The sequence below is a fragment of the Marmota flaviventris genome, chromosome 11 (assembly GCF_047511675.1).
Source record: "Marmota flaviventris isolate mMarFla1 chromosome 11, mMarFla1.hap1, whole genome shotgun sequence".
Classification (NCBI taxonomy): Eukaryota; Metazoa; Chordata; class Mammalia; order Rodentia; family Sciuridae; genus Marmota; species Marmota flaviventris.
Window position 1 is genome coordinate 47,303,531 of NC_092508.1, and position 27,825 is coordinate 47,331,355.

Below are 27,825 nucleotides of genomic sequence, written 5' to 3' on the forward strand. Positions count from 1 at the left end.
CATATAATATCACCTACAGGCTCTTCTGGAAGCTAAGAATTAGTTGCTAAACTCATTGTTAATACCATCAATACTATACATGCTTCTACTGAAGTTTAAAAAGAAAAAAAAAATCAAGTGTCTGTGCCTTATGTGATACTATAACAGATACTCAGTTAAATTCTCAAGCTAGAAATGTTAAGAAAATTTTCAAATAAAAAATTAGAAAGAAAAAAGGGACCATATTTGGATTTTAATGTATGATGGTCTTTATTTACAACTTTATTGGCAAAAAAGAAGAGGGAAAACTTAAACAGTTTAACACAGGGCATTGTAGCTGATCCTGTCAGGTTAAAGAAGTTCCATTTTAAATGTCCATCCAGTTGTTCAAAGATACAATACTGAATCTGCATATGCAGTATCCTTTATGAAGTACAGTGCTCATGTTTTAGGCAGTCTTTAAAACATAAATTCAAAGGAAAGGAAACCACTCATTAAAAACTGCATCAAATAAGGGGTATTTAAAATTTATGTTGTTCCTGGTAATAATACATGCCCAATGAAAACCAAAAGCTGGAAAAGCAGTTACATTTCCTACTTGAGTGGACAGTTACGACAATCAATCATTTTCTGTAATGACCATTATATTTTCAATTTATCATGAACTACTCTGAACTTACTATGAGATGTAGTCAAAGTCAGAAGAGAAGACGTAGGGAGATTATTCCTTTTTTGGAGGAGAGTAAGCCCTCCAGAATCAGCATGGGAAATAAACATCCTGCTGATTCTAGGTGGAAAAAATTAATGTAGTCAATTTCAACTCATGCTGAGCTGACTTAAATATTTTCATTGACTTGTTTGGTGTCATTCTTCTAAATCAAGTGTGTTTAATTCTTCTTCTAGTTCATCCAAATCTTCGCCAGTAAAAAGATTTTCATCAACAGGAACAGCATCGATGGCTCCATTTTCCTGTCCCTCCCCTTCGTTGTCTTCTTCCAAATCACTTCTTTCACCATTTTCAGCTCTACCTCCAGAAGCTTCACTTAATTTGTTTTCTAAAAATAAAAAATTGAAATCAATGTGGCATAGAAATAACACTATGCTCCACTAGCAGTCGACAGCTTAGACTAATACTTCTCCTTCCTTTATCTGTACCACCCCACTCTGCCCCATGAAAGCTGTTCCTGGGGATTACTGCAGCTAGAACTGATTTTTCTTTTTCTAAGCTTATTTGTAATGAATATTTATGTCTACTGTAAAACACTGTGTTTACTGAAGGAAATTGAAACCTTAATGATTTACATACTTAAAGGCAAGATGAATCTTCTACAACTCTGTATTCCCTACATGACCAGGTAATTAGGTTTTAAAACAGTCAACTTATACATAATGTATTTGAATAAATTGTATGGAATCAAAAAATGCACATAAACAGCTATCTAGCTTGTAATTTTGTAAATAGTAGTTAAATCACACTAATTGTAATGCTGTGTGAAACTAGAAAAATTTCATCATGTAACAAACTGTTATAAAACAGCCTAGTAGGATGGGGTGCATGCAGCTCAGTGGTAGAGCACTTGTCTTGCATATATAGGATCCTGGGTTCAATCCCTAGCACGATAAAAAAGATCTTAGAACTAAGTAACTATTTTTCCTTATAGTAAATGAGAAAACAAAAATGCTGTCTCTCTTGTTCAAAGACATTTACACAAAGACAATTTTTAATAGCCTAATTTAAATTTTAGCTATTTCAAACACTTTTGATGATAGTCTTGGGGATTATAAACTCTGAAATATTACTCCTGCTTGTACCTAATATTACCCAAGTTCCATTTTTAAAAGGAGCAAATCAGTCTTTATATTGGGAAGACAATAGTGACAGCATTCTTAGATTTCCAGAGGACAGATTAGTGTTTCAAGTATAAACTATGTGCTTTTATTATTTAAAAAAAAAAAAGGTTTAGCCTTTCTATCTTGGCTTCTGCTTCATTAATATGAAACATGTCAAACTTTACTCCTCTCTACAAACCCCTTAATCAAGGCACAATTAGACAAAAATCATAACAATCTTTCTTTCCAATTACACCGCAGACAGCTTTTCCTCCATTCTCAATCATTATTTATCTTTATAGGCCTTACTTCTTTAACTAAGCTCCTTTAATTTAACAATTTCTCTTCCCCTATCAGATCTCTTTTCTCATTTAGGCTTCCTATATCCTAAAAAGCCCTTCCTAGGACCTCCTTCTTAAAGTCAAAAGTGAGTGGTACATGCTGTTAAAAATTGGCAACTTATTCCTATAACTCCTTTACTAACCATAACTAATAACTTATTTATAAATCTAATCCTCTTTGATTTTTCTGAAACTCTTATTTTGTAATTTTTCTCTGAGCTCCTCAGTATCTTTTTAAAGTATTTCCTCTTTTGTCTATCCTAAAATAACGCTGTTTGCAGTGTGTTTTGGAATGTTATCATTCTATGTGCTATGCCTAGATGAGCTCATTCACTCAGACACCCATACAGATGGCTTTCAAACTGTTTTCTTCGGCAAATGGTCACAGAATACCCTAGACAATGTCATTTGTGATAACAAAAAGTCAAATTCATGAGATTCCACACTGAACCTATTACCTGTATCTCCAGCTTTGCTTTTGGTCCCCTTCTAGTTTCAGTTAATGGAATCAATATCCCCCAACCACTAATTTCTACAGATTCTCCTATTCACTGATAGTTTTATATATGGCCAAACCCATATTTAAGTTACCAGTCTGATACCTATCCATATCTAATTTTTCCAAGTCTGGTCTAATTCTCTTTAGGTAGCTTTCTAGTTCTTAGTATTCTGTAATAGGTAGCATACTTACCATCTTTGTCTGAAGCATATGTGCTGAATCTTTCAAGACTGGCTACAGTAATACCTGTCTCATCTACATCTCTTGGGACGTACAGGCTTAAATCTATGTCATTTACGCTCACAGAATCATCAACCTTTAACAACACATAGAAAAGAAAGTTGATACAAATAAGAATAATTTTCATACAGAAGGGGTCTTACTAGGGAAGGGGAAGGTACATGGGGGGGGAGGGAGAGAGGAGAAAATCAAAGCATGTTATATACATGTATGAAAATGTCACAATTATACCTGTTAACTTATACAATTATTAAGTACCAATAATTATAATTTATTATAATAAATAATTTCCACAAATTATTATTACTTCTAAGATTTATCTTAATGAAATAAAATTAACACTAATGTCAAATGAAAACAAACGATCAACTGTTATTTAAATTCATTTCTTTTTCCAAACTTCTCTGGGAAAAGAGTAGCATTGTCAAATTTGAAGTTTCCTTTGGCATTACATTTTTAGAGTATACTGTTCTTCCAATAATCTCCCTACGTCTTCTCTTCTGTTTTATAAAAATTACATAAAAAATAAACAGTAAGTTGTTTGCTATCACTGAAATCTCTACAACCTAATGGCTGCCTTTGTCACAGGCTCTCTACATTTTAGGAAGTAACACTGTCCCATGATTTTAAGCATAAAATATTAAACACAAAGGCCTTATTTTTTATTTTAAAGGAAGACTAAAACATATCTTATAGCTAATACTATAGCACATAACTATATACAAAATACTGTCCTAAATTCATAAAGTAACTACAAAATAATACAAATTTATTAGTTTATTAATGGAATAAACATTTAAACCAAGGCATACTGGCTTCATTGTTGGTGCTCTTAACCATTCTGCTTTATTCTTTCTATTGTTTCTTTCAATTAACATGAACAGATGAAGCCAAAGCATCCTCTTACCTCATCACCACCTGTTCCCTGAGTGTAACGGGTATCATCTGCTTCCTCATCGTCATCATTGACCAATTCAGGACGAAATTCAAACACTTCCCGGCCACTGATCTATTGAGACACACAAATGCTATCAACTGAGAAGAAAATTCAAATATTTCTTGGTCACTGATTTTAGACACATCCATTATTACATAAAGACAAAATCTTGCATGATAGGAATTATAAAATGGAAGAAACAGTAAAGGATCAACTTGTGTGAGTTTGGGACATACCACGAGAGCTTTCCCTGCTTTGAAGTCAGCTTTCCTTCTTTCCATATCTTGTTCGAGTTTGTCAATCTTTTCTTGTCTTTTTCTTTTCTTCCATGCAAGAAAAGACTCTAGAGTGATTTTGGTAACATTTGGACCTAGGGCAGAACGCTGCAAAGACAGAGCAGTTTTCTTTTAATGAATTAATTCCTTGCTTATGAATATCCTAAACACACTGAATATGGAATAAACTAATGCCCTTTTATATTACATGTCAATGAGCAAAATCAGTGTCCAGATATACAAATACTTAAAACATACTACTCTGAGCTAGATTTCTTCTCAACACTGGATATCAAAAATAAAACTTGTCAAGAAAAATTGTTTTAACATGAACTAATTATGAAAAACAAAAAGCACCATAGCAATATCCAAATTTCACTTGTTGAGAAACAAAACTAAACAAAAAAATACCACTTGCTTCTCAAGGGCAATAATCAGGTAATAAATATACAGAGAAATAATACTTGCTAAACATCTGCCTGGTATTCAATGTTAAAAGCTTTACACACATATGCTAACACATTGATCACCACTTATAAGCAGTGTTTAAAAGAAAATTTATCAAAGATGAATAGCTAACAAGAAGTGGAACTAGGATATAAACAGTCCCAAATACACTTGATTCTAAAGTCTACATTATAATATGTTGAATCCTATAATATATCAAATATGTTTACTTAAGAACAAGGTATATAATCTCAACATTAAGCATTTATATGACTTAAGATTATCCATGATGAGACAAAATGTATATATTTAAAAATATATAATGCTAAATCTAAAACTTCCAATAATTTCATGTAATTCCTGATAGGCATACCTGTTAACTCACAGACTAAAATTGTTCTTTTTGCTGAGCCAGGAGTAGTTGTAGATCCCCTCACCCCCGCCTTTTTTTTTTTTTTTGAGGAGCTGGGGATTGAACTCAGGACCCTGTGCATGCGAGACAAGTACTCTACCAAGTGAGCTATATCCCCAGCCCTGCTGTAGAACCTTTTTAATCATACTTGTTCCCCCCTAATAAGATAGCATTTTAAGTCCAGCAATGGTATACAAAATATAACCGAAAAGCTGGAGGTGAAATGTGTCCTTCCATATATATATTAATAATTAGTATAATGGTAGGAAAAAAAAAAGATACAGACAAACGCATTTAGGACTAACAAAGTTTAGTCAATCTGAGATCTGGTTAAGCATTTTATATAACTCCATCTTATGAAAACAATTTGGTTCTCAAAAAACTGTTACACATGACTGGCTAATGTTTATGGCTAGATTTACATTTTAGACAAAGAATAATTAAAGTAGGGCAACTTAGGAGAAAGGCCACAATATTTTTTCCCTTTCATAACAACATGCTATTGCCCCCAAGTGGTAAACATTAGAATGAACAATACATACTGCTGAGTTTTTTTGTTTGTTTGTTTTAAACAGTTGGAAAAAGACACTAGTTACCTCTCTTTCAATTAGATCTTCTAATGATATTTCATCTTCTTTCTCTTCTTTCTTTTTATCCTTTTTCAACACAAATCCAGGAGGTAGCGCATGACGATACATGCAATTATCACCCCCTCCAGGGCACACCCAAAACCAGCCATACTTGTTATTTTCAATAGCTTCAAGGAAATGCTTGCACACCTATAGAGACAATATTGTTTAGAAGTAGTGGCTTGATGTAGTCCATTTCCATGGTAAATGCTTAAGTTTATCGAACAATACATTCCACTGACATTTTAGGACTAACTAAGTACATGCAGAACTATGCCTAAAAATTTATCTTAAAATATTTGATACAATGACAAATTTCCTACAGAGAGAATTCATATAAAGCTCATATTTTAGGCAATGTTCTTTCTAATTATACAAAGAACTTGTTGTTGTTGGGTATGGTGGCATACACCTGTAATTTCAGTGGCTTGGAAGGCTGAGGCAGGAGGACTGAGAATTCAAAGCCAGCCTCAGCAACTTATCGAGGACCTAAGCAACTTAGTGAGACAATAAAATATAAAAAAAATCTGGGAATTTGGCTTAGTGGTTACCTGACCCTGGGTTCAATACCCAGTACCAAAAAAGACTTTTGTTTCAAATTAGCATATATAAGTGGTCATGAAAATATCATAATTATGTTTTGATTTTATCTTTCCTAAATACTAGTGTCATACAGTAATAACAGAAACATTATACGAATTACATGACCATTTCATATTGTGAATCACAAGAGAACAAGGCTCAATAAGAACACAAAGGATAGCCACCCTTCAAAATGTGAATGGATACAAGATGCAATTATATTGAAGCCTCAGGTAACAACAACCTTTGCAAATAATGAAAAATTAACAAGTGATGTGTTTTTCCGAAGAAACAGTTGTAAGTGAAGGTAGTATTCAAAATTTTTTTTAGCATAGCAAGATTTTTCACTTTAGTAGTACTAAATATGTGGACATGAATGCAGTCTGAGAAATAATTTCACCATTTTTTAAAGGTATAATTCTTAGTATCATAGATCTACTATACACCAAAAACTCATATTTAACCTGGCAATTAAAAAAATTTTTTCCTCATTATTAAAACCAAACAAATTATTTCCCTAGTCCTTTTTAGTTTGAGACAGGGTTTCCCTAAATAGCTGAGCTTCTTGCTAAGTTGTTGAGGTTTGCCTTAAACATGAAATCCTCCTGCCTCAGCCTCCCAAATTGCTGGGATTATAGGCATGCACCACTATGTCAGACTTCAAAAAACCAATTCTTATCTGAATATATGATTATATTCATCAATATCTGAGAAAGTAAGATCACCCCAGAAAATAGCATTTAGAGGACTTTATAAAGTGGCATGGTTTTTTACTTTCCAAATAAGAATCGAATTTTGTAAAACATAACTTGTAAATTCTAAAAATAAAACTTGATGTAACTTATATTGATAAAATAAAATTTTCTAATAATCCAACAAAAAATTGTAATGATACCTTGACACATAATTCTCCCTAATAATAATTACCACAGCAACTCAATTCAAGAAAAGGACATACTATTTGAGTTTTTGGTTTTTTCTTTTCCGCCTCACCGTGCTTCTTGTTCACTACTTCTTCCAGCTTTTTCTCATCCCAATTATCCATAGTATCTAAAAGAAATATGAAGATTAAATATTTGTATCTACTGTTCCTACTAACGTATACCTCCTCAAATAGAGAGGGAATATATTGCATTATAAGACTCATATCCTAACATATTTTTCTTTAAAACACCAAGGGTAGGCATAAAACAATATTATTAGAAATTCACCAATGCTTCCTAAGTAGCTGAGGCAAATGAGAAGGTAGTACTGTAGAAGAGTGACAAATTCAAAATAAAATTCCTGGCTTTTAAACATCTCTATTTATTTATTTTTAGTTGTAGATGGACACCACACATTTATTTATATTGATGAGAATCAAACCCAGTGCTTCACACATGCTAGGTGAGTGCTCTACCACTGAGCCACAACACAACTCCCACCCACACCTTCATTTATTTTATCAAAGGAATAAGGAAGTAAAATCAGATTTTGCAAAAAATAGCAAACATAATTAATTATTCTTTACAAACAATATGATGAAGATTGTTACATTTAAGTTACTAAATATCTTAACAATAAACCAAAAGGAATAGATATTTATTTTTAAGAGAATATTAAAAAAAAAGTACCTTTTTCAAGTTCTTCATCTCTTGCATCAATATAAACACTTCGTTTCTCACATTTTCTCTCCAAAGTCAAGTCATGAGAGAACTTACACTTATCTCCTTTAGTACATTGTCCTTGCTTGAAGAATGCACACACCACAGATTTGGGATCTGCACCTATATCAAATGGCATGTGAAATTTGCATTACAATCTGCTGGATAATAAAGTACAGATTGTATTTGACTAGGAAAATATTTCCTTACAGTTCTTTCCATATCATTTTGTATCTATTTCTCTGTTTTATTCTTACTAAAAGAGGTGCGGGGGTGGGAACTAAACATAAACGTTATTACATAAATGTCACTTGCCTAGCTGAAGTCAATGAGGCAGGACCAGAGAAACAAACATGAGTGCTGCTAAAAATGTATGACTTATGCTTTATGCAACTATAGCTTTGCCTTGACTACTACCAAAGATTAAATGTTATAAATCAACAAAGGGACTGTTTAAATTCTTAATTTTTCTGATGTGTGGGGCTAACGAACGGAGTTATAGTTGTATAATGACATAGCTAATGAACAGCAAAACAAATCCAGAGTTGTAAACATCAATTACACTTCATAAAAATAACACCTCCAATATATAAGTTTTACCTTTGCTTATTTTTTGAGCAGCAACTACAGGTTTGAAAAGTTCATTCAGCTCCTGCAATTCTTTCTTTTTGTCATCTTTCTTCAATTTCTTTTCAGCTTCACTTTGTGCTACCTAAAATATTCCCAGGTTTAAAAATGTAAATTTGATTATTTACAAAACTGTTTTCACCACACAGTAGTCAATAACATAACAAAGACATTTGCATATATCTGTATCTATAGAATGGTCTTGCAGTATATATTAAATATTGGGGTTAAACTATTAAAAAGAATTGCTAAACCTTGTAATGAATTCTTTTTTGGTCTAAAAATGGTACCATGTCTAATTAAAAGCATATTCAAAAGCTTATGGCAACAAACATTAAGCATTTACTACAATGCCTAACATTTTTAGTAAATGGTTTCCACTGAGATATATTTTTCTATGACAACAACCCAAAGAAGTATGAGTACATTTTGAAGATGAGCAATGCAAACCTTCTGAAATGTACAGTCCCACGCACAATTGTTCCACCCAAAACATTACAGTGTCGCTGTGAAAAAAAAAAAAAACTAGACTAGGTCATGGCAGGAAATTAAAACAACAACAACAACAAAAAATAGTTCTAGGCACATGATTTACCTACCTAATTGATTATAGAGGATTCATCCAAACATTTATATATCAGGTCCTATGTTAGATGACAAGGAATATAAAGTTGAAAAGACAAAAGATGCTTATTTAAAGAAGTTCAGAATCTAAGGGAAAGACAGACATGCCAACAACTATAATATAATACACATGGTGCTCTGGGAACAAAAATATCTATATACCTACAAAAATTAGATTGAGTCGATAACCTTACAGATGAGCTCTTCTGATGAGCAAGAAAGGAATGCAGAAAGTGCCAGCCAATGAAGATACAGGGACTAGAGGAACAAGGTATGAGAAACAACAGTGAGAAATTTGGACTTTACCAGCAGGTGACAGGGTACAACTTAGTTGGTTTAAAATAAGTAAGTGACAAGAGCATGTTGTTGTTGATTTATTTATATATATATATTTATTTATTTATTGTCAGCAGACCTTTATTTTGTTTATTTATATATGGTGTGGAGGATCGAACCCAGTGTCTCATGCTAGGCGAGCGCTCTACCACTGAGCCACAACACCAGCCCCAAGAGCATGTTTTATTTTTAAAAGGTGAGTATGGCAGCTTGGTGGAAGACAGACTAGAAATTCAAGGTTGAAGAAGGCAAAGAGCCTACTGCAATTGCTGTAGGCAAGAAAACACAAGAGTTAAAATAGTCATTAGCAGTTAGGATGGAAAAAAGAAACAAAGAGCTACTTAGGAAGCAGAACTGATAGGACTAAGTTACTGAATATGAAGTGTAAAGTAGAAGGAGTCTAGGATTATCATGTTTAATTAGTGGTGTTAAGACAGGGAATACAGGAGAAACAGGTTTTAGGATAGGAGGTGGAGATGAGCTCAGTTTGGGGCATACTCACTAGGAAATGCTTACAGAGCATCTGGGTGGAGTTATTTAGAAGAGAGCTTCATCAGATATTGATAATGATTCTACTGAAACTATTAAATAGAGTTTGATTTGAGATAAAGAATTTTAAAATAACAGGTTATAGATCATAGGTGATTAAAATTTTAGTGTATGAGATTACTAGGGACAGCATAAAAAAGTGAGCAGAGGATGCTTTCTCGAGGAATACCTGTACTGAATCAATCAACAAACCCTATGTAGCCCATGAAAGAGAACAAGAAATACCAAACAAATTAGTAAAAACCAGAACAAAAGGGGTCAAAAAGAGGAATTTTAGGAAAGTAATGGCAAATGCTATAATTAGGTCAAAGACTTCCTAAATTCTGACCTTGACTAAATTAAAAAGAAAAAATTTAAGTCACTTTGTACTTCATTTTTTGGTACTGTGGATTGAAGCCAGAGGGGCTTTATCACTGAGCTACATTCTGTCCTTTTTATTTTGAAACAGGGTCTTGCTAAGTGGCTTGAGGCCTTACAAAAGAAGTTGTTAACACTGGCCTTGACCATGTGATCCTCCTGCCTCAGTTTTCTGAGTTTCTGGGATTATAGATATGTGACCCTGTGCCTGGCCACTTCACTTACTTCTTCTTTTTAAATTTTTTAATTTGTTCTTTTTAAATATACATGTCAGTAGAGTGTTTCTGAGATATTATATATACATGGAGTGTAACTTTCTATTCTTGTGGCTATACATGATGTGGAGTTACACTGGTCATGTATTCATATGAAAGAATAGAAAAGTTATGTCTGATTCATTCTACTGTTTTTCCTAATCCCATCCCCTCACCCTTCCCTTTAATGAAAAGTATTCTTTGCTCAATAGGCTCACCTCAAACATTTGTGAGGACCAGAATAAGAATACAATGGAGACTCATAAACCACTTAAAATACTTAAAGTTAGAAATCAAGTCAATATTATAAAATATGGTTTATACTCCTATTTGTCTTATGACTGCAAGAACAAGCTCAAATTAAAATGCTCAGGCTCTATGTGGGAGAGTTTCACCACACAGCAGTATTGTAGAGTTAGCCCCTGACTCCTCCTCCTTTTCCCATCCAGTTTCATCCTTCCTTGGGAGTGAAGAGAGGTGAAAAGTGCTGGAGAGATGTAAAGGATTCAGAGATGTGAGCCTAGGACACATCCTCCTTTTGGCTACCCCAGGCATACTGCTAGCACAGCAAACTCTAAATGGACATGTTTATGGGGAAGGAGCCTTTAAAGGTCCTGGAAGTAGGCTCAGTTTTGTGGGGAAGCTGTGCTTCAAAACCTGGGTAGACACATTACCTCAGACTCCTTATCCATAGGAAGAGAAATGTCTGGGGCAGACACTGAGTAGGGTCATCCTCTATGGCACAGGGCTTACAGCAGTGCACCTAATGTCCAGGACTACTGCTCATTTTCTAAGTTATTAATGATGGTCAGGTACTCCATCTTCCCAGATGGTCCTGTTACCTAAGACTATATCAAAGTTATAATACTGAAGATATAATCACACCTAAATACTACCATACATTTTGTGACTTTGCACAGGCCTACGAAATCTGAAATTACCACTCAAAACACCATAAGGAAAGAAAAGCCAAGGGAGAAAGAACAGAATTGAAAAATGAAATTTCTTCTCATTTAACCACCAATGGAATTCTAGAAGGGATAACTTACCTTCCACAGAAAGAATAATGACCAATGTCACTAAATAATTTAAGATCATTTAACAAGATAGGATTCAACAAAAACTGCATAGTGCTAGCATAAAAGCAGACATATAGACCAAAGGTACAGAACAGAAGACACAGATACAAAACCATACATCTACTGTCATCTGACTCTTGACAAAAGTGCCGAAAGCATAAACGAAGAAAAGACAACGTTTTTAACAAGTGGTGCTGGGGAAACTATTCTTATGTAGAAGAATGAAATTAGGCTCTTAACTCTTACCCTGCACAAAAATCAGCTTGACATGGATCAAAGACCTAGAAGTTTGATCAGAAACTGTACAACTCCCAGAAGATAACGTACTGTCAATACCCCAGCATATAGGCACAGACAATAAATTTTTCAATAGGCCCCCTGAAACTCAGGAAATAATGTTAAGAGTTGACAAATGGTATGAAACCAAGTTAAAATGTTTCTGCAGAACAAAGAAAAAAGAATGTAAAGATAGAAACTATAGAAGAAAATCTTTGCTAGCTACTCTTCTGATAGAAAAGTTAATATCTATACTGTATAAAGAATTCAATAAACTACACCCCAAAGTCAACAAATAAACCAATTAGTAAATGGGTAAATTAATATTAATAAAATATTAACTTAATATTATGAATTAAATAGACATTTCTCAAAAGATAACATATGAAAAAGATATTCAACATCACTAGCAATTAGTGAAATACCAATCAAAACTACACAGATTTCATCTCACACCAGTTAGAATGGCAGTCATCAAGAATACAAATAATAAATGCTGGAGAGGATATGGTGAAAAAGAAACACTACTATGCAGAAAGCCATCTGTGAATTACATGAAGGTCTTCTCCTGGTATGGTAGCCAGGGAGATTTAGGTTTGGCATTGTGAACTCTCATGGCAATAGATTGCCCAATGCATGTGACCTTTATCTCCGCTCTGCTAGGAAGATACCTCATAATAGCTCTGGAGTTGGGCATACCTGTTGGGAACTGAACAGCCCACATTTAACCTTTTTTGGAAGGCCTTTGATATTTCCAGATATAAATAAAGCAGACACAGGCTCCAATTTACCAGAGTATAGAAGCTCCATCTGCTGATTGGCTTTCCCATCCTGCCCCTGTTTTTGAAACTGCTTTCTGTGTTCTGTGGTTATTTTTCGCCCTTCTATTTTTTTCTCAGCTTTTATTTCTCAGCCAATCCATTCCACTGAGGGGAACCCCATTTCTACAGCCTACGTGGGACGTGGGTGAGACTACTACACTGTTGGTAGGATTGTAAATTAGTACAAGCACTATGGAAATCAGTATAGAGGTTGCTCAAAAAACTAGGCATGAAACCATCATATGACCTAGTGATACTACTACTCAGTATTTATCCTAAAGAATTAAGTCTTCATCTGGGCTGGGGATATAGCTCAGTTGGTACAATGCTTGCCTCAAATGCACAAAGCCCTGGATTTGATCCCCAGCACCACAGGAAAAAAAAAAGAATTAAAGTCATTATACTATAGTGATACATGCATAGACATGTTTACAGCAACACAATTCATAATAGCCACAATACGGAACCAGCTTAGATGTGTATCAATGAGTAAGTGGACAGAGACAATCTGGTATATCTACACAATGGAGTTTTATTTAGCCATAAAGAATATATAAATAAATTATGTTATTTGCAGGAAAATAGATAGAACTAGAGACCATTATGTTAAGCAAAATAAAGTAAGATGAAATCAGAAGGTCAAGGGTTTTATGGTTTCTCTCATATGTGGAAACTAGAGTGGAAAAGGAAAAGAAAGGTGGGAGTCTCATAAAAATCAAAGGGAGATCAGTATAGGAAAGAGATTACGGGATAGGAGGAGGGAAGTGCTGAGGAGTGATACTGGCCAAATTATATTGCTATAGTGTACGTATATATAAATATGTAACAAATCCTATCATTATGTGCAACTATAATGCACCAATAAAAAAAGGGTAAAGAAAAAAACAAGAAAGGATTCAAACCAATGTTCTGTTATTGTATATATGTACGAATATGTACTCAACTCCAAGGTTTACCATAAGGTTGTCCCTTAGTATCTGTGGGTATTGATTCCAGGTCCCATGCCCAAGACACCAAATCTGTGTTGTGTATTCTAGTTCCTTGAGCAAAAAGTCTGTGCTTGTTCAATACAGAGCCTCTTAGTCCTAATTAGGCAGTACATGCCAGCAACAATATAACAATTGTTTTAAACATTTATGATCTGTAGTTGGTTGAATCTGACAATATAAACATCTGTATATGGAGGGCTGACTGTACATTTTTATTAAATCAGGTTAGTCGCTGGGAAGAGCAATAGATTTTGACTCTAGAATCAAGCTGAAAGTCAGGTGAAAGGAAAGGGTTGAGAAATTGATTTGCAGACAGCATGACTGAGAGAATCTGGTTTCAGACAGAGGTTAACATCTCACAAATATTTATTCTGATATTCTCTCATATGAAAAAAAAAATCTGTAAACACGAAAAATCTCTTCTTTCCCACATTTAAAAAGAAAGTACTTCCAGAAGTTAAGGAAAAGGAGATAGGAGAGGTTAAATAAAAACAAAATCAACAAAGGCACCAAAAACATACACTGGAGAAAAGATAGCCTATTCAACAAATGGTGTTCGGAAAAACTGCAATCCATATGCAGCAAAATGAAATTAAACTTCTATCTCGCACCCTGCACAAAACTCAACTCAAAGTGGATCAAGAATTTAGGCACTAGAACAGAGACCCTGAGCCTAATAGAAGAAAAAACTAGGCCCAAATCTTCATTCATATTGGTTGGCTTAGGACCTGACTTCCTTAACAAGACTCCTAAAGTGCAAGAAGTAAAATCAAGAATCAATGGGATGGAATAAAACTAAAAACCTTTCAGCAAAGGAAAACAATAATGTGAAGAGAGAGTCTACAGAATGGGAGAAAATCTTTACCACACACACCTCAAAAACAGCACTAGTCTTCAGGATATATAAAAAACTCAAAAAACTTAACACCAAAAAACCAAATAACACAATCAATAAATGGGCTAAGGAACTGAACAGAACAAGAAATATAATTGATCAGCAAACATGAAAAAGTGTTCATCATCTCTAGCAATTAGAGAAATGCAAATCAAAAGTACTCTAAGATTTCATTTTATTCCAATCAGAATGGCAATTATCAAGATTACAAGCAATAAGTGTTAGTGAGGATGTGGGAAAAAAGGTACACTTTAACTTTGCTGGTGGGACTGCAAATTGGTGCAACCACTATGAAAAAAAGTATGGAGATTCCTCAGAAAACTTGGAATGGAACCACCATTTGACCCAGTTATTCCACTCCTTGGCTTATACCCAAAGGACTTAAGACTACAGTGACGCAGCCATATCAATGTTTACAACAGCTTAACACACAATAGCTAAACTATGAAACCAACCTAGGCAACCTTCAACAGATGAATGGATAAAGAAAATGTAATATATATATATATATATATATATATATATATGCACAATGGAATATTATTCAGCCTTAAAGAAGAATGAAATGAGATGCCAGTAAATGGATGGAGCTGGAGAATATATCATGCTAAGCAAAATAAGCCAAACCCCAAAAACCAAAGGCCCAATGTTTTCTCTGTTAAGTGGATGCACATCCATAATAGGACAGGGGGTACTGAAGAATGAAGGAACTCTGAATTGTGCATAGGTGAGTGAGGGGAGGGGAGGAGAGGGGAGAGGGTGTGCAGATGGAAATGACAGAGGAATGAGACAGACATTATTAACCTAAATACATGTATGATTACACTACTGGTGTGACTCTGCACATGTACAGCCAGAGGAAGAAGTTGTGCTTCATTTGTGTACAATGGGTCAAAATTCATTCTACTGTAATGTATAACTAATTAGAATAAAAAAAAAAAGAAAAATCTTTAAGGAATAAAGACTCCTATTTATAAATCTCAAGGAATGAAAGATCTAAGAACCTGAAGCAAAAGGGCTAAATCTGCTGGGCACAGTGGCAAATGCCTGTAATCCCAGTGGCTCAGGAAGCTGAGGCGGCCCTAAGCAACTCAGAGAAAGGCTCAATGTTTTTAATGAGTTTTCAATGAATAATGTAATTTTGAAATTTATAGAGGAATAAATAAACAAGAACAATGACAATGACAATAACAAAAGACAAAAAGAAAAAGCAGCATTCTGGGGAATGAACTGCCTTACAAGTTAACAGTATACTATAAGTACACTAATAACAAAAATCAGCATGACAATCAGCATGATTTAGGTGCAGACAATTAGAGCACAAAAGAGAATACAGAAACACATCCTAATGTATCTGAGACTTTACTATGAATATATGTCAATGGTATTTTAATTCAGTAGGATGAATTATGCTGGCTATTAAAGAAAACAAATTCAAAAATATATTTCTTTGACAAATTGTTGACTGAAAATAATATAGGAAAAAAATTAGAAAAAGCATGTATAATCCAGAAGAAAGTGATAAATTTCAACCATATTTTTAAAAAACCAGACATATACAATATAAAAATAAAACTGTTGTGCAACAAAATAGAACTAAAACATCACAAATTATCTGCAATATTGACAAAGGATATCCCTCACAAATTAACATAAAACAACCAAAAAAGAAAAACAACAAAATAAAGAATTTCAATAGGAAAGTAAAAAATGTGCATACCCTAATAAGCAATAAGCTTATGAAGATAATTTCCAGTAGTGAGGTAAATGACGTGAGATTATCACTTCATACATTTTATATTGGAAAACATTAAAAAGAACTTCAGTACCCATTATTTATGCACTGCAAATGAAAATGTGATATATTATATAGTCTCTATGAAATGTGATCAGGCAAATTTATTAAAATTTGACATCTATTCTCTTGATCTAGAAACAGAAAGTCTTTTAGTAGATAACTATGACACAGAAACAAAAAAACACAAACTCATGTAAGAACATGTGTTCAGGTAAGGACATATGTAAAAGGATCCTTCTTGTAGAAGTGTTCTTAGTGTCAGAAAGCTAGAAACAAAATGATCACTTAAAAATAGTGAAACAGATATAATATACCCATACTGTAGAATAGTATGGGTCTACTGCAGCCATTATTAGAATAAGTTAGAGCTATATTAAAATGGCTTGGAGGTTATTTACATCCAAATTGATCAATGGTTCTGCAGATGTAAATAATCCTGACTTTAAGGCTGGTGTGATGGCTTTGGCTAACATTCTACAGATTCAACATCAGATGATTACCAGGTAATGCTTAAGGCAATTCACATTTTGATTCAAGAGTGCCTAAGACAAGATGCAGTTGCTAAAGCAAATCAAACAAAAGAGGGCTTGCCTGTTGCTTTAGATAAAAATATTCTTGGCTTTGACACAGGAGATGCAGTTCTTAATGAAGTTGCCTAGATTCTGCAATTGCTGCATATAGAAGAACTCAGACAGCTACAGACAAAAATTAATGAAGTCCCAGTAGCTGTTTTGGCAATTATTGCTGATACAAAGCAGACCACAGACTAGTTAGAAGATGAACATTTTAGGATTTTAGCTTCTTACTTACTTAGTACAATTGGGATACATGTAAACTTCCGGCATGTGTTTGGAAATCAAATGTCACCTTTTCAAGGGCGGAATCCTAAAATATTGACTATGTTCTAAAGGTTTAACACCATTGCTTTTTTCTTTAATAAAGTTTGGGAAAATGGAAAAAAATGGCTTATAGGAACATCCAAGAGGTATGACTGAGAAAGAAAGGAAAGATGAAAAAGAATTTAGGATTCCATTTTGAAATACAATTATAACATCAAATACCTTTATCAGGGTCAGATGCTAAATAATGTTACATCTGTTAAGAAAATAAAGAAATTCAAATTATTTACCTGACGTGGATTTTGCTGACCAAATTTAACTTGGTGAGTGACAGCCTTGATAAACTTCTGTTGCTTTGCGCCTTTCTTATTCTTCAGACCAAAAGTTTTGTCCTAAATGAGAAAAAACATAGAATTATCTCAGGAGTTCCTATTATTATTTTTCCACTGTTATCTAAAAATCATTCATTTACTTATTGATAAAAATACTGTTATTTGTGACATACAGACAAGTGAAACACTAAAATATCAAGCCAAGGCAATATATGACTTCAAAACATCACGCCCAGATTCTTTATAATTCAATACATACAACAATCATTAAATTTCCTACTATGATGTTTTATTCCACAGTGTATTTCAGAATTAAGTTTTATGGGATGTGTAGAGTTGTTATACTGGGGTAAGTTCTACAGTCAAGTTTAGGAACATGTTTAGGATAATAAATAGGATTCTTTATTCTTTTTTTTTTTTAATATTTACTTTTTAGTTGTAGTTGGACACAATATCTTTATTTATTTATTTTTATATGGTGCCGAGGATTGAACCCAGGGCCTTGCACGTGCTAGGCGAGTGCTCTACCGCTGAGCCAAAACCCCAGCCCCAGGATTTTTAATTCTTTTTGTTTTCTTATTGCAGTGCTGGGGGTTGAATCAAGGACCTCAGACGTACTAGGAAAGGGCTCTACTACTGAGCTATAGCCCCAGCCCCAGATTCTTTCTCCCTCCCCCCCCCTTTTTTTTAAGAGAGAGAAAGAGAGAGAGAGAGAATTTTTTAATATTTATTTTTTAGTTTTCGGTGGACACAACACCTTTATTTTATCTTTATGTGGTGTGGAGGATCGAACCCAGCGCCCCGCGCATGCCAGGAGAGCGCACTACCGCTTGAGCCACATCCCCAGCCCAACTCCCCCTATTTTTTTAATAGATGCATTATAGTTGCACGCACTGATGGGACTTGTTTACATATCTGTACATGCACACGATACACAAAACATAATTTGGCCAATATCACTCCCAACATTTTCTCCTCTCCCCCCATGTCCCGTACTTTGGGCCCTTTTCTCTACTCATTTCCCTCTGATTTTCATGAGATCTACCCCAATCTATTCTTTTTTCTCTCTAGCTTCCACATAAGGGAAAAACACATGACCCCAACCTTCTGAGTTTGACTTATTTCAATTAACATAATGGTTCCATCCATTTTTCCTGAAAATGACATAATTCTTTTTTCTTTATCAGTCCCAGAGTCTTAATTATGCAGCACTTTAAAATCTTAGTTTACCTCACAGTACTCTTTTATCAGAGTGTGCTAAAAGAAAATACACTGCTGATCATATTTTGGGGAATACTGTCAAAGAAAAAAGACATATTAAGTTCTGAACTAGTTGTTGGGGCAATAAAGTTCCTCTCAAAAGAAATTACATTTAATCAAGAAATCAAACTACTGAAACGTATACATTCCTAGCTGTTGCTAAAATTAAAATTGCCTAACTATAAAGTGACACTTTATCTGAATCTGGAATATTACTGATAAGAGCAGCTATCAATTATGGAATGCTTATTATGCGATAGGTACTAATGGTAAACCTTAGCTACTTATCAGTATGCAGTACAAAAAACATTCAGAAGCCATTGCATAAGTATGTGCATATGTGTATACATCTTTGGGGGTTGCGGTGGGCTAAATGATGCTCCTCCAAAATTCATGTCCACCTGACCCTTAAATATGACTTAATCTGGAAACAAGTTTTTGCAGATGTAATAAGTCAAAATAAGGCCATACTAGATTAGGGTGAAAACTAATCAGATAACTTGTATCTTTATAAGATATAGGGGGGAAAAAGGCAATGTGAACACAACAGAGAATGGAATGACAATTATAAGCTAAGGAAATGACAGATTGTTGGATGCCACCAGAAACTAGGAAGAGACAAGAAAGGATTCTTCCTTACAGAATGTTCTCTGTGAGAAAATAAGCCACCCAGATTTTGGTAATTAGTTATAGCACCCCCAAGAAACTAGCACAGTTTGACCCCAACATTAATGGCCAATATTGCAGGAAACCATCAAACACTGGTATCTGAAATCTTTTTTGTGTTTTTTTTTTTGTATTCTCTGTTTTGGAAGGAGCTTCTGGCCTGGAGGTAAATTAATGTGGCTACAAGACCGGAGAAGAGAACTGGTAGAGGAAAATGTTTGAGTTTCCACAATTCCCTTCGTGGCCATTTTCCAGGCCCACATTTTTACTCCTCCTTTCAACTAGTCTATGCCTACAGTTCCAGAGCACAGAGGCCACTGTAGGCATAGACTAGTTGCTACTGAGCTCAATCCCCAGTACTGCCCTCCACTACAAATGATCAGTATCAAAGTACAATATCTATAGATGCTTTGAAAGGGAACAGTAAAGGTGGGCTTCAACCCATGCCCTACATGCAATTACACAGAATAAGCAAGCTATGAATAATCAACAGCAAGCAGCAAGGTAGACACTGATATATGAAACTTGGAAAAGAAAAGAGTCCCTAAGGGGACCTGTCCTGCTACAAAGAAAAGTACACATGGAAAAGTTTCTGGTAGAGGTGCATAAGTTCCAAAACTCTATGCACCCCCAAAAAAGAAGTTTTCAGGTTTAATTACACTGCTTTAGCACATAATTAACCAGTCTAAAGAGATAATGAATGACTTGCATTTTGAAAGTCTCTAATTAGAGTTCAGAAATTATTATTTTTGAAAGGGAAAGCACTCATCTAACATACACTAAACATATATTCCTGAATATATATCTTATTGGATTTTCTTAACTCAATGATAGACTGCCTGAATCCCAATCCCAAATAGAGATGGGCCAACAATTACCCTCTTTGCCATAGTTTTCTCAATAGAAAAGTGGATCTTTTTTAACCTTTTAAAAGTTAAGGTTCACAAAGGAGAAGATGTATACCATAGTGATTGACAATAAGGACTTAAGTCAAATTTCCTGGTTTGAATCCTAATTCTGCTTCTTGCCATTTTAGTTACTTCAAGCAGGTTACATAACCTTTGTGCTTGTTTCCTTTACTCTAAAAATGGTAGTAATATTTATTTCATTGAGAGAATTAAAGGAGTTATATACAAGCTACATGTGGCTTGTATGTTTCCTTTCTCCTTTCTCCAAAACACTGAGAACTGTGTCTAGGCCTTTAAGTGTTAACTATGAGGTGACCTTTGATGTTAGTACCAAGTTATATTTGACTTTAAGCAAAGTCCTTCCTCTTTCCACCAAAAAACAATTATGCACTTCCAAGAGAAATGTGGTTAAGTTGTAGGGCAGGTTGATATGCAACAAGTTTTCCATATAGCACTCTGCAGGTCTGGAATACCAACAGAACTCCTTGAAAATAGGATGTTATAATTTGGACTACTTCAATAAAGCTTTTTTTCTTGAACACAGAATAGAATCTTATCCAAAGACTAGCCTGGATTTTGTAGTGGGGGAACACGAGGTAGGAAAAGAAGGTTATGGTGAATCCCAAATCAGGTTAAAATGAAACTTGAGAAACAGTGGCCCTCATTGGATTAGTAAGGTTTCAAAAGTGAGGCTTTAGAGAAGAAACAGTACATGTTTGTTTCAGTAGATGACTTGGAAACCAAGTATGAACAAGTTTAGAAAACAAGCTGTAAGGGGGCCAGCATTCCCTCTATTCTTTAAAAAAAGTAGTGGAATTTGAAAGAAAAAAAAAAGGAAACAAGGAAAGAGTGGGTCAACAGTGAATACTGTTCAAGATAACCAGGTTCTATTGCTTGGGATACTAAGGTAAGCAGAGGCTGGCATAGTTTTAAATCATTCCTTCAACCCTACCCAGGCACTATCTAATATATTTTGTTGTTCATATATGCAAAGGATATTCTGTAATTTATTAATCTAGCTTCAAGTAATCACTAGTTAATCTCAGCTAAAGTTCTTCGTTAACAACCAAAAATTTCTTTTTCTTCATTCTTCACACACATAGATCCCATTTCCATAGGTCTCTATCACTATTTCTTTGCTGCTATAGTCCTCAAGTAAACATTCTCTCCTTCTTTTTCCTTTGGTACTGGGAACTGAACTTAGAGATGCTTTACTGCTGAGCTATATCCTCAGCCCTTTTAATTTTTCAAATTTTATTTTATGGTACTGGGGATTGAACCCAAGACACTAAAACCACTGAGCCACATCCCCAGCACTTTTTATATTTTATTTAGAGACAGGATCTTGCTAAGTTGTTTATGCCTTGCTAAGTTGCTGAGGCTGGTTTTAAACTTGTGATCCTCCTGCTTCAACCTCCAAGCTGCTGGGATTACAGTTGTGTACCACTGTACCTGGCCTAATCTTTTAAATTCTGAGACAGGGTCTTGCTAAATTGCCAGCCTTAAACCTGCGATTCACTGGGACTATAGGTGTGTACTGGCTCTTACATGAACATTCTTTATTCACTTGCCTTAAACACTCTTTCCAGAATCAATCTTTCTATTGTTCAAAGCTGAATTTAATTTATTATTACATTTTAGCTGCAAGAAAACACATGGTATATACCATTTGGGACCAATGTGTGAATGGCTAATAGAACTATAAGCCTCTTTGGTATTCTGATTTCAGAAAGAAAATAACTATTCATACAACGAATTCATAAATTTTGAGTAGTTTACATGAGAGAAAGAAAAAAAATAGTCAATATAAAAAAATATTTCCAGTGGGCAAGAAATAAGCATCCTATAGACAGTGCAAGTTAGTCTGCAATAATTTCCTTAACTAGCTCTTATTTGTAATATAGTATTAATAAGACCTGTCATCTATAGAATATACATGCTATAAGGTGGATACTTTTCATGTAGTGTGCTCTGAGCCGCAGCCCTCCCTTTTCCCACAAAACTGTTGAAAAATCACATGGTCTACTAACTATTTGTTTATCATCTCATTTAGCTTGGAGAATAGTAGTTTGGATAGGTCATGTATGTAACTTGTCCAAAATTACAGAGCTAGGAATTTGAAATACAAGACACAAAACCCAGGTCTATAGGACTCCAAAGTTAGTCTAGCTCCTTTCACTAAATTATGCTACTTCTCAGGCTATAATATGGCTTAGTGATAGAGCACGTGCCTAATATGCACAAATTCTCAGGTTCAATCCCCAGTACCATAAAACACACAAAAATTAGTAAAAAAAAAAAAAAAAAACTCTCTACCTTTCATGCATCTTTTTACTTCCTTTACTTAATTCTCGAAAGTTGCATGTTGTTGCTTTTCTGCAGTAAGCAGCTACACTGTTGGCAGTTGTACCAATATAAATACAGAAGAGGGGACAGGTAGGTAAAACAACCATTTAAAGTCTATTCAAAAGTACCTCTAAAGGAGCAGCGGGTGTAGTTAGCTCAGTTGTAGACTGCAAGCTTAGCATGCGTAAGACTGGGTTCAAATCTCAGAACCTCCCCCCCCCCAAACTGCTGAAAATCACATTCTACTTAATTATTCATTTGACTGATTTAGAATTTCAGGTCATAGTAATATAAATCGGACATAACTTTCCTGTGTTCATATATAAATATACCACCATTCTACGTCATGTACAAGAATGGAATCCTAATTAGAATGTTATAGCTGTGCGTGTGTGTATGTTTATGAAATCTTTCAAGTTTTAGATGTTAGCAACTATTTAAAAATTAAACAGTATGTGCAGAAAACAAACAAGTGTATCTTACCTTAATTTATATGGTTCGGTAATTAAAAACACTTTCCAGCTGAAATTTTACAAATCCATACAAAAACTAATAACGTAGCATTCTAGATGAAACTGATGGGGAACTGAGAGCTAAGCTTGCTCTATCTCTCCATATGCACTTACAGTCATGGAGACATGCTAGGGCTTTAGGAGAGTTACACATAAAACCAAACCAAACTATTAGGATTTTTTTGGTCAGTAAATATAGTTGCCTTTTTGCATTTTTCTTTGGTGATATCTTCACTAATGAAACCTTAAAAATAACCATGTTGGCTGGAGTTATAGCTCTGTGACAGGCTCAAGTTCCTGGGTTCAATTCCCAGCACCAAAACAAATCAAAATCAAGCCATCTTGTTACAAGTTGAATGGAGCCATAACATACTGTTTATCAATCTTAGAGTTGATGGTATCCTCTCAATAACTTCCATGTACAATTCCTTAAAAATATTTTACCAATTAAAAATAAAATGTATGTAATGTTAAAAATATAAACAGTAAATATATATGTACTTAAAACTCTATAATGTATGAAGTGTATCTTAAATTTTCACATAACATTTATTATCACATGGGAGTTTTACTTTGTATCATGGTTTACTGGTTAACTCATTAACTTCATCTCAGGAAAGAAAACCTTCATGTAACATCCCTAAATGTCCTTGTTTACAAAGCACTGAGTATTATTAAATTATGGTCCCCAGAGATTTACCTAAGTGCTATATCACTTCCTGACAATTTTAAAGAGTACAGGTTCTACTCCAGGGGAGAAACTTAGCCAAGGTTATTGTAATTCTTCACAAGCATTTCACTTAAATCAGCAGACTAAAAATTACATGAAAATTGACCAAGTTCTGATTATATTTGTACAACAAAACCATAAGGAGTCTGACTGCTTTCAGGGCCATGATAACCGAATATTAAGAAAGAAATACCTCATTGGGGTTATATGTTTATGGAATGCTAACTACTGATCATTATCTTAAGGAAACTGGTACTGTCGTTGGAAAACAGGTGTACAACACTTAAGAACGTCAATACCGTTTTTCGGCCATTAAAGGGCTACAGGCTCAATGCACTGAACATATATACATACGTATACACGCACACATATACATATAAATTGGGGCATGGTGTTTAATACACCTAATGACATAAGCCTAACCTCTCTTAATGAGTTTTTCTATTTAATTCAAATTGTATATATCAAGTGCGATGTGTGAGATGCTGGGCTGTGATCTAAAAGAAACCAGCATTCTTCTGGGAAAGTTCACAGGTGGATCAAAACAGACACCAAGTTGGAATTTGCTGGCTGGAAAAAAATCAACCGCACAACTCCTCGGTGGTGGGTAAAGAAATAAGAACACAAAGGCCTGTCATGAGTTGGCCTTCCAGAAAGACTGACCCGAGTCCGTCCCGCGTACGTCTTTAAACAACTCTAGAAACGTCTCCGATTCTGAGACTAGCAAAAGACAAAACCCATGGGTCACTTCACACCCGGTGGATGAAAGAGGGAGGACGTGTGTGCGGAGAAGCAAAGCCCAGGTGTGGGGGCGCCAGAAGCGTCACTATAGCAATGAGAGGCAGCGAGCGTCACGAGCGGCTTGAGAAGGGGCAGTGGGCCCTGGAGCCGAAGGCAGGGACACGTGGCCCCACAAGACGCGAGCAGGAGCCCGGGGAAGCGGTGAGCCTGCTTCCCGGAGGGCTCGCGGCGTGAGTGGGGGAGGGGGTGGCTACTCACCTCGATAATCTTCTCCTTCTTTTTCTGCTCCGCCTTTTTGCTGCCCCCGGCCTGAGCCTGTTTCTTGGGGGGCATTGCGGAGACAGGTGTAACTGGCCAGACTTAAGTGGGGATGGATACCCTCGGGAGATCTGGCAACACGGCAGAAGGAGGAAGACGCGGCCCCCTTCGCCGCCGCAGCGCACGGAAAGCGAGTAGCTCATTCGCCGCCGAAACGCGGCCTTTGCGACAGGTCGGTGTCGCAGAGCATTGTGGGTAGCGAGGAGCTGCGCCCGGAAGCGAAGCGGCGCGTGCGCTTTTGCCGCATGTGGCCTGGAGCGGGCAAGGCGGGACGTGGGAAAATGTTTATTCGTCACACGTGATATGGCCTTTTTCTAGGTTGTGCCTGCGGGAGGATGAAGATGAGCAAGAGGGCTGGGTTCCTGCGTATCAGTGCTCCCTCCGCGCCGTCTTTCTCTGACGTTGACGACTCTTATTCATCCTCACTTTGGGTGTGCACTGTCCCCATCCTGAGCCATCACCGAGTGCCCACAGCAATTCGGGGCTGCTGGGTGCGCAAGTTTACCCAGTTACCTTCTTGTACTTTGGCGGGGATAGGGCTGGACAGCTCCAGGGTAGCGGCGCCTTCAGATTCCAAAGAAGAATTATGAAGAAATGGAAAAACTCACCGGTCATTTGAAAAGTGCCAGGGATGGTGTCCCAGTGAACGGGGCACTTGGACTCCTTTGAAGTACCGTAATTTAGTTATTTTCAGACTCTAGGAAAATGCCTGAGCGATTCCTAAAACTCCTTTATAATGTGAAAGTTAAAAAAAAAAAAATCCTAGTAAGAGCCAAATTTACTGGGTAAATTCAGAAATTACTTGGTACATTGCACACATTATTTCATCTTATTATTACAACTACACTGAGGTAGGAATTGTTACTTTTCCCATTTTATAGATGAAGCGCAAAAAGGAAAAGAATACCCAAAGTTATGTTAACATCTAAGCCAGGGATTAACCGGCTGTATGACTTAAAAGCTTACGTGTCTGTCAACTAACAGTGCAAAAGTAGGTCTTTTTGAAAAGGTGCTTGATGAATGTGGTTCTTTAAGATTTGTACAAATCAAGACTTTTTTTCTTTGAGATAGGGTCTCACTAAATTGCTGAGACCGGTCTTGAACTTGAGATTCTTTTGTCTCAGCCTGTGAATCTCTGGAATTAAAGGTGTGCATCACCAACCAACTTAAAATATTATCTTTTTAAATAACATTTTTTAGTTATTGATGGACCTTTATTTATTAATTTGTATGTGGTGCTAAGAGTCAAACCCAGTGCCTCACACATGCTAGGCCAGCGCTGTACCATTGAGCTACAACTTCAGCCCAAAATATTATTTTTTAAAAGTGTACAATGTCTGACTTTTTTTCTGGCCTATGACTGTTTTTTAAACTGCATTGTGTAGCCAAGAAGCACTTTCTATATGAGTTTTTAATCTTGAATTTACCCGGGGAAAAAACTCTAAGCTCCATTAATGCAATTTATTATTTGCTGAGTAAATTTCTACATAAGATAATGTCAAAGACTCCCACGATTTATTATATGTATGGTGTGTGTGTGTGTGTAAAATTGTCTTCATTTGAGCTTCTATTTCTGGCTGATGTATTCATTTTCTTCCAGGTTGTTATTGTTCTTGTTAAAGTTGTTCTTGTTAGAGGACAGAGGAATGCAGCCCGCTTTCCTCTTTACATAGTTTGTTAGCTTTCCATCACTGAAAATTATTAAAATTATTAATTTATTAAAATTATTAAAATTTCTGAGATAAACTAGTGGACAGGTTTGGGGGTGAGGTTGTGGCTCAGTGGTAGAGTGCTTGCCTAGCAAGTGAGAGGCACTGGTTTTGGTCCTCAGCATCACATAAAAACAGATAAATAAAACAAAAGTGTCCACCTACAACTAAAAAATATATTTTAATAAAGGGACAAGTTTATTTTGGCTTATGTTTCAGAGGTTTCAGTCTGGGATCACTCAGTCCTGTTGTTTTTGTGCCTGAGGTGGCACTGGTATATCATAGTGGTAGTGCACCAAGGAGGAGGCTTATTAATCTCTTGGCTGTAAGGAAGCAAAAAGACAAGAAGGAGGTGAGGTCCCAATATTCTCTTCAAGAGCTCACAGTCAGCAGCTACCTCTTAGATGTTCCCTACCTCCAAATAGTGGATCCAACCAAGTCTTTAACTCATGGGCCTTTGGTGAACATTTTATATCCAAACTATAGCACACAGTATTATGACCTATTTCTTTTTCGAAAATCCTTTCCTTTGAAACCTCCTATGCGGGTGAAATGTAGTTGCCTTAATTTCCTCTTTTTAAAAAAGTGCTTCCAAAGATATACTTTAGGACTTTAGTTTTTGGAGAATTTAATTAGTAATAATTATTATAAAACCGATGATTTTTTAAAATTGATTTTATTTTTTAAATACATGACAGTAGAATGCATTACAGTTCTTTTTTTCTTGCTTATCTTTTTTTTAAAAAATTTTTATTAGTTGCTCAAAACATTGCAATGATCTTGACATATCATACATTTGATTCAAATGGGGTATGTAATCTTATTTTTCCACATGTACAGATTGCAGGATCACATTGGTTATATAGCCACATTTATACATAGCGCCTTACTAGTGTCTATTGTATTCTGCTACCCTTCCTATCCCCCCTCCCCTCCCCTCCCATCACCTCTTTCTACCCAATCTACTGTGACACGTTTCTCTCTCTCTTTTTTCTTCCCCCTCACACCATCTTATATGTAATTTTACATAACAATGAGGGTCTCC

General features: G+C 35.4%; 1 protein-coding gene across 1 annotated transcript; it reads right to left on the minus strand.

Annotated features, from left to right (window-relative positions):
- Positions 1–224: 224 nt before the first annotated feature.
- On the minus strand, positions 225–25,234 carry Zc3h15 (zinc finger CCCH-type containing 15). Its single transcript, XM_027943984.2, has 10 exons — positions 25,012–25,234; positions 17,549–17,650; positions 8,415–8,526; positions 7,785–7,937; positions 7,130–7,221; positions 5,557–5,739; positions 4,063–4,209; positions 3,797–3,898; positions 2,842–2,965; positions 225–1,034 (listed from the first exon to the last, which is right to left on the minus strand). The coding sequence occupies exons 1-10, from the start codon at positions 25,084–25,086 to the stop codon at positions 844–846; spliced, it is 1,281 nt and encodes a 426-aa protein (XP_027799785.1). The 5' UTR covers positions 25,087–25,234; the 3' UTR covers positions 225–843.
- Positions 25,235–27,825: the final 2,591 nt, after the last annotated feature.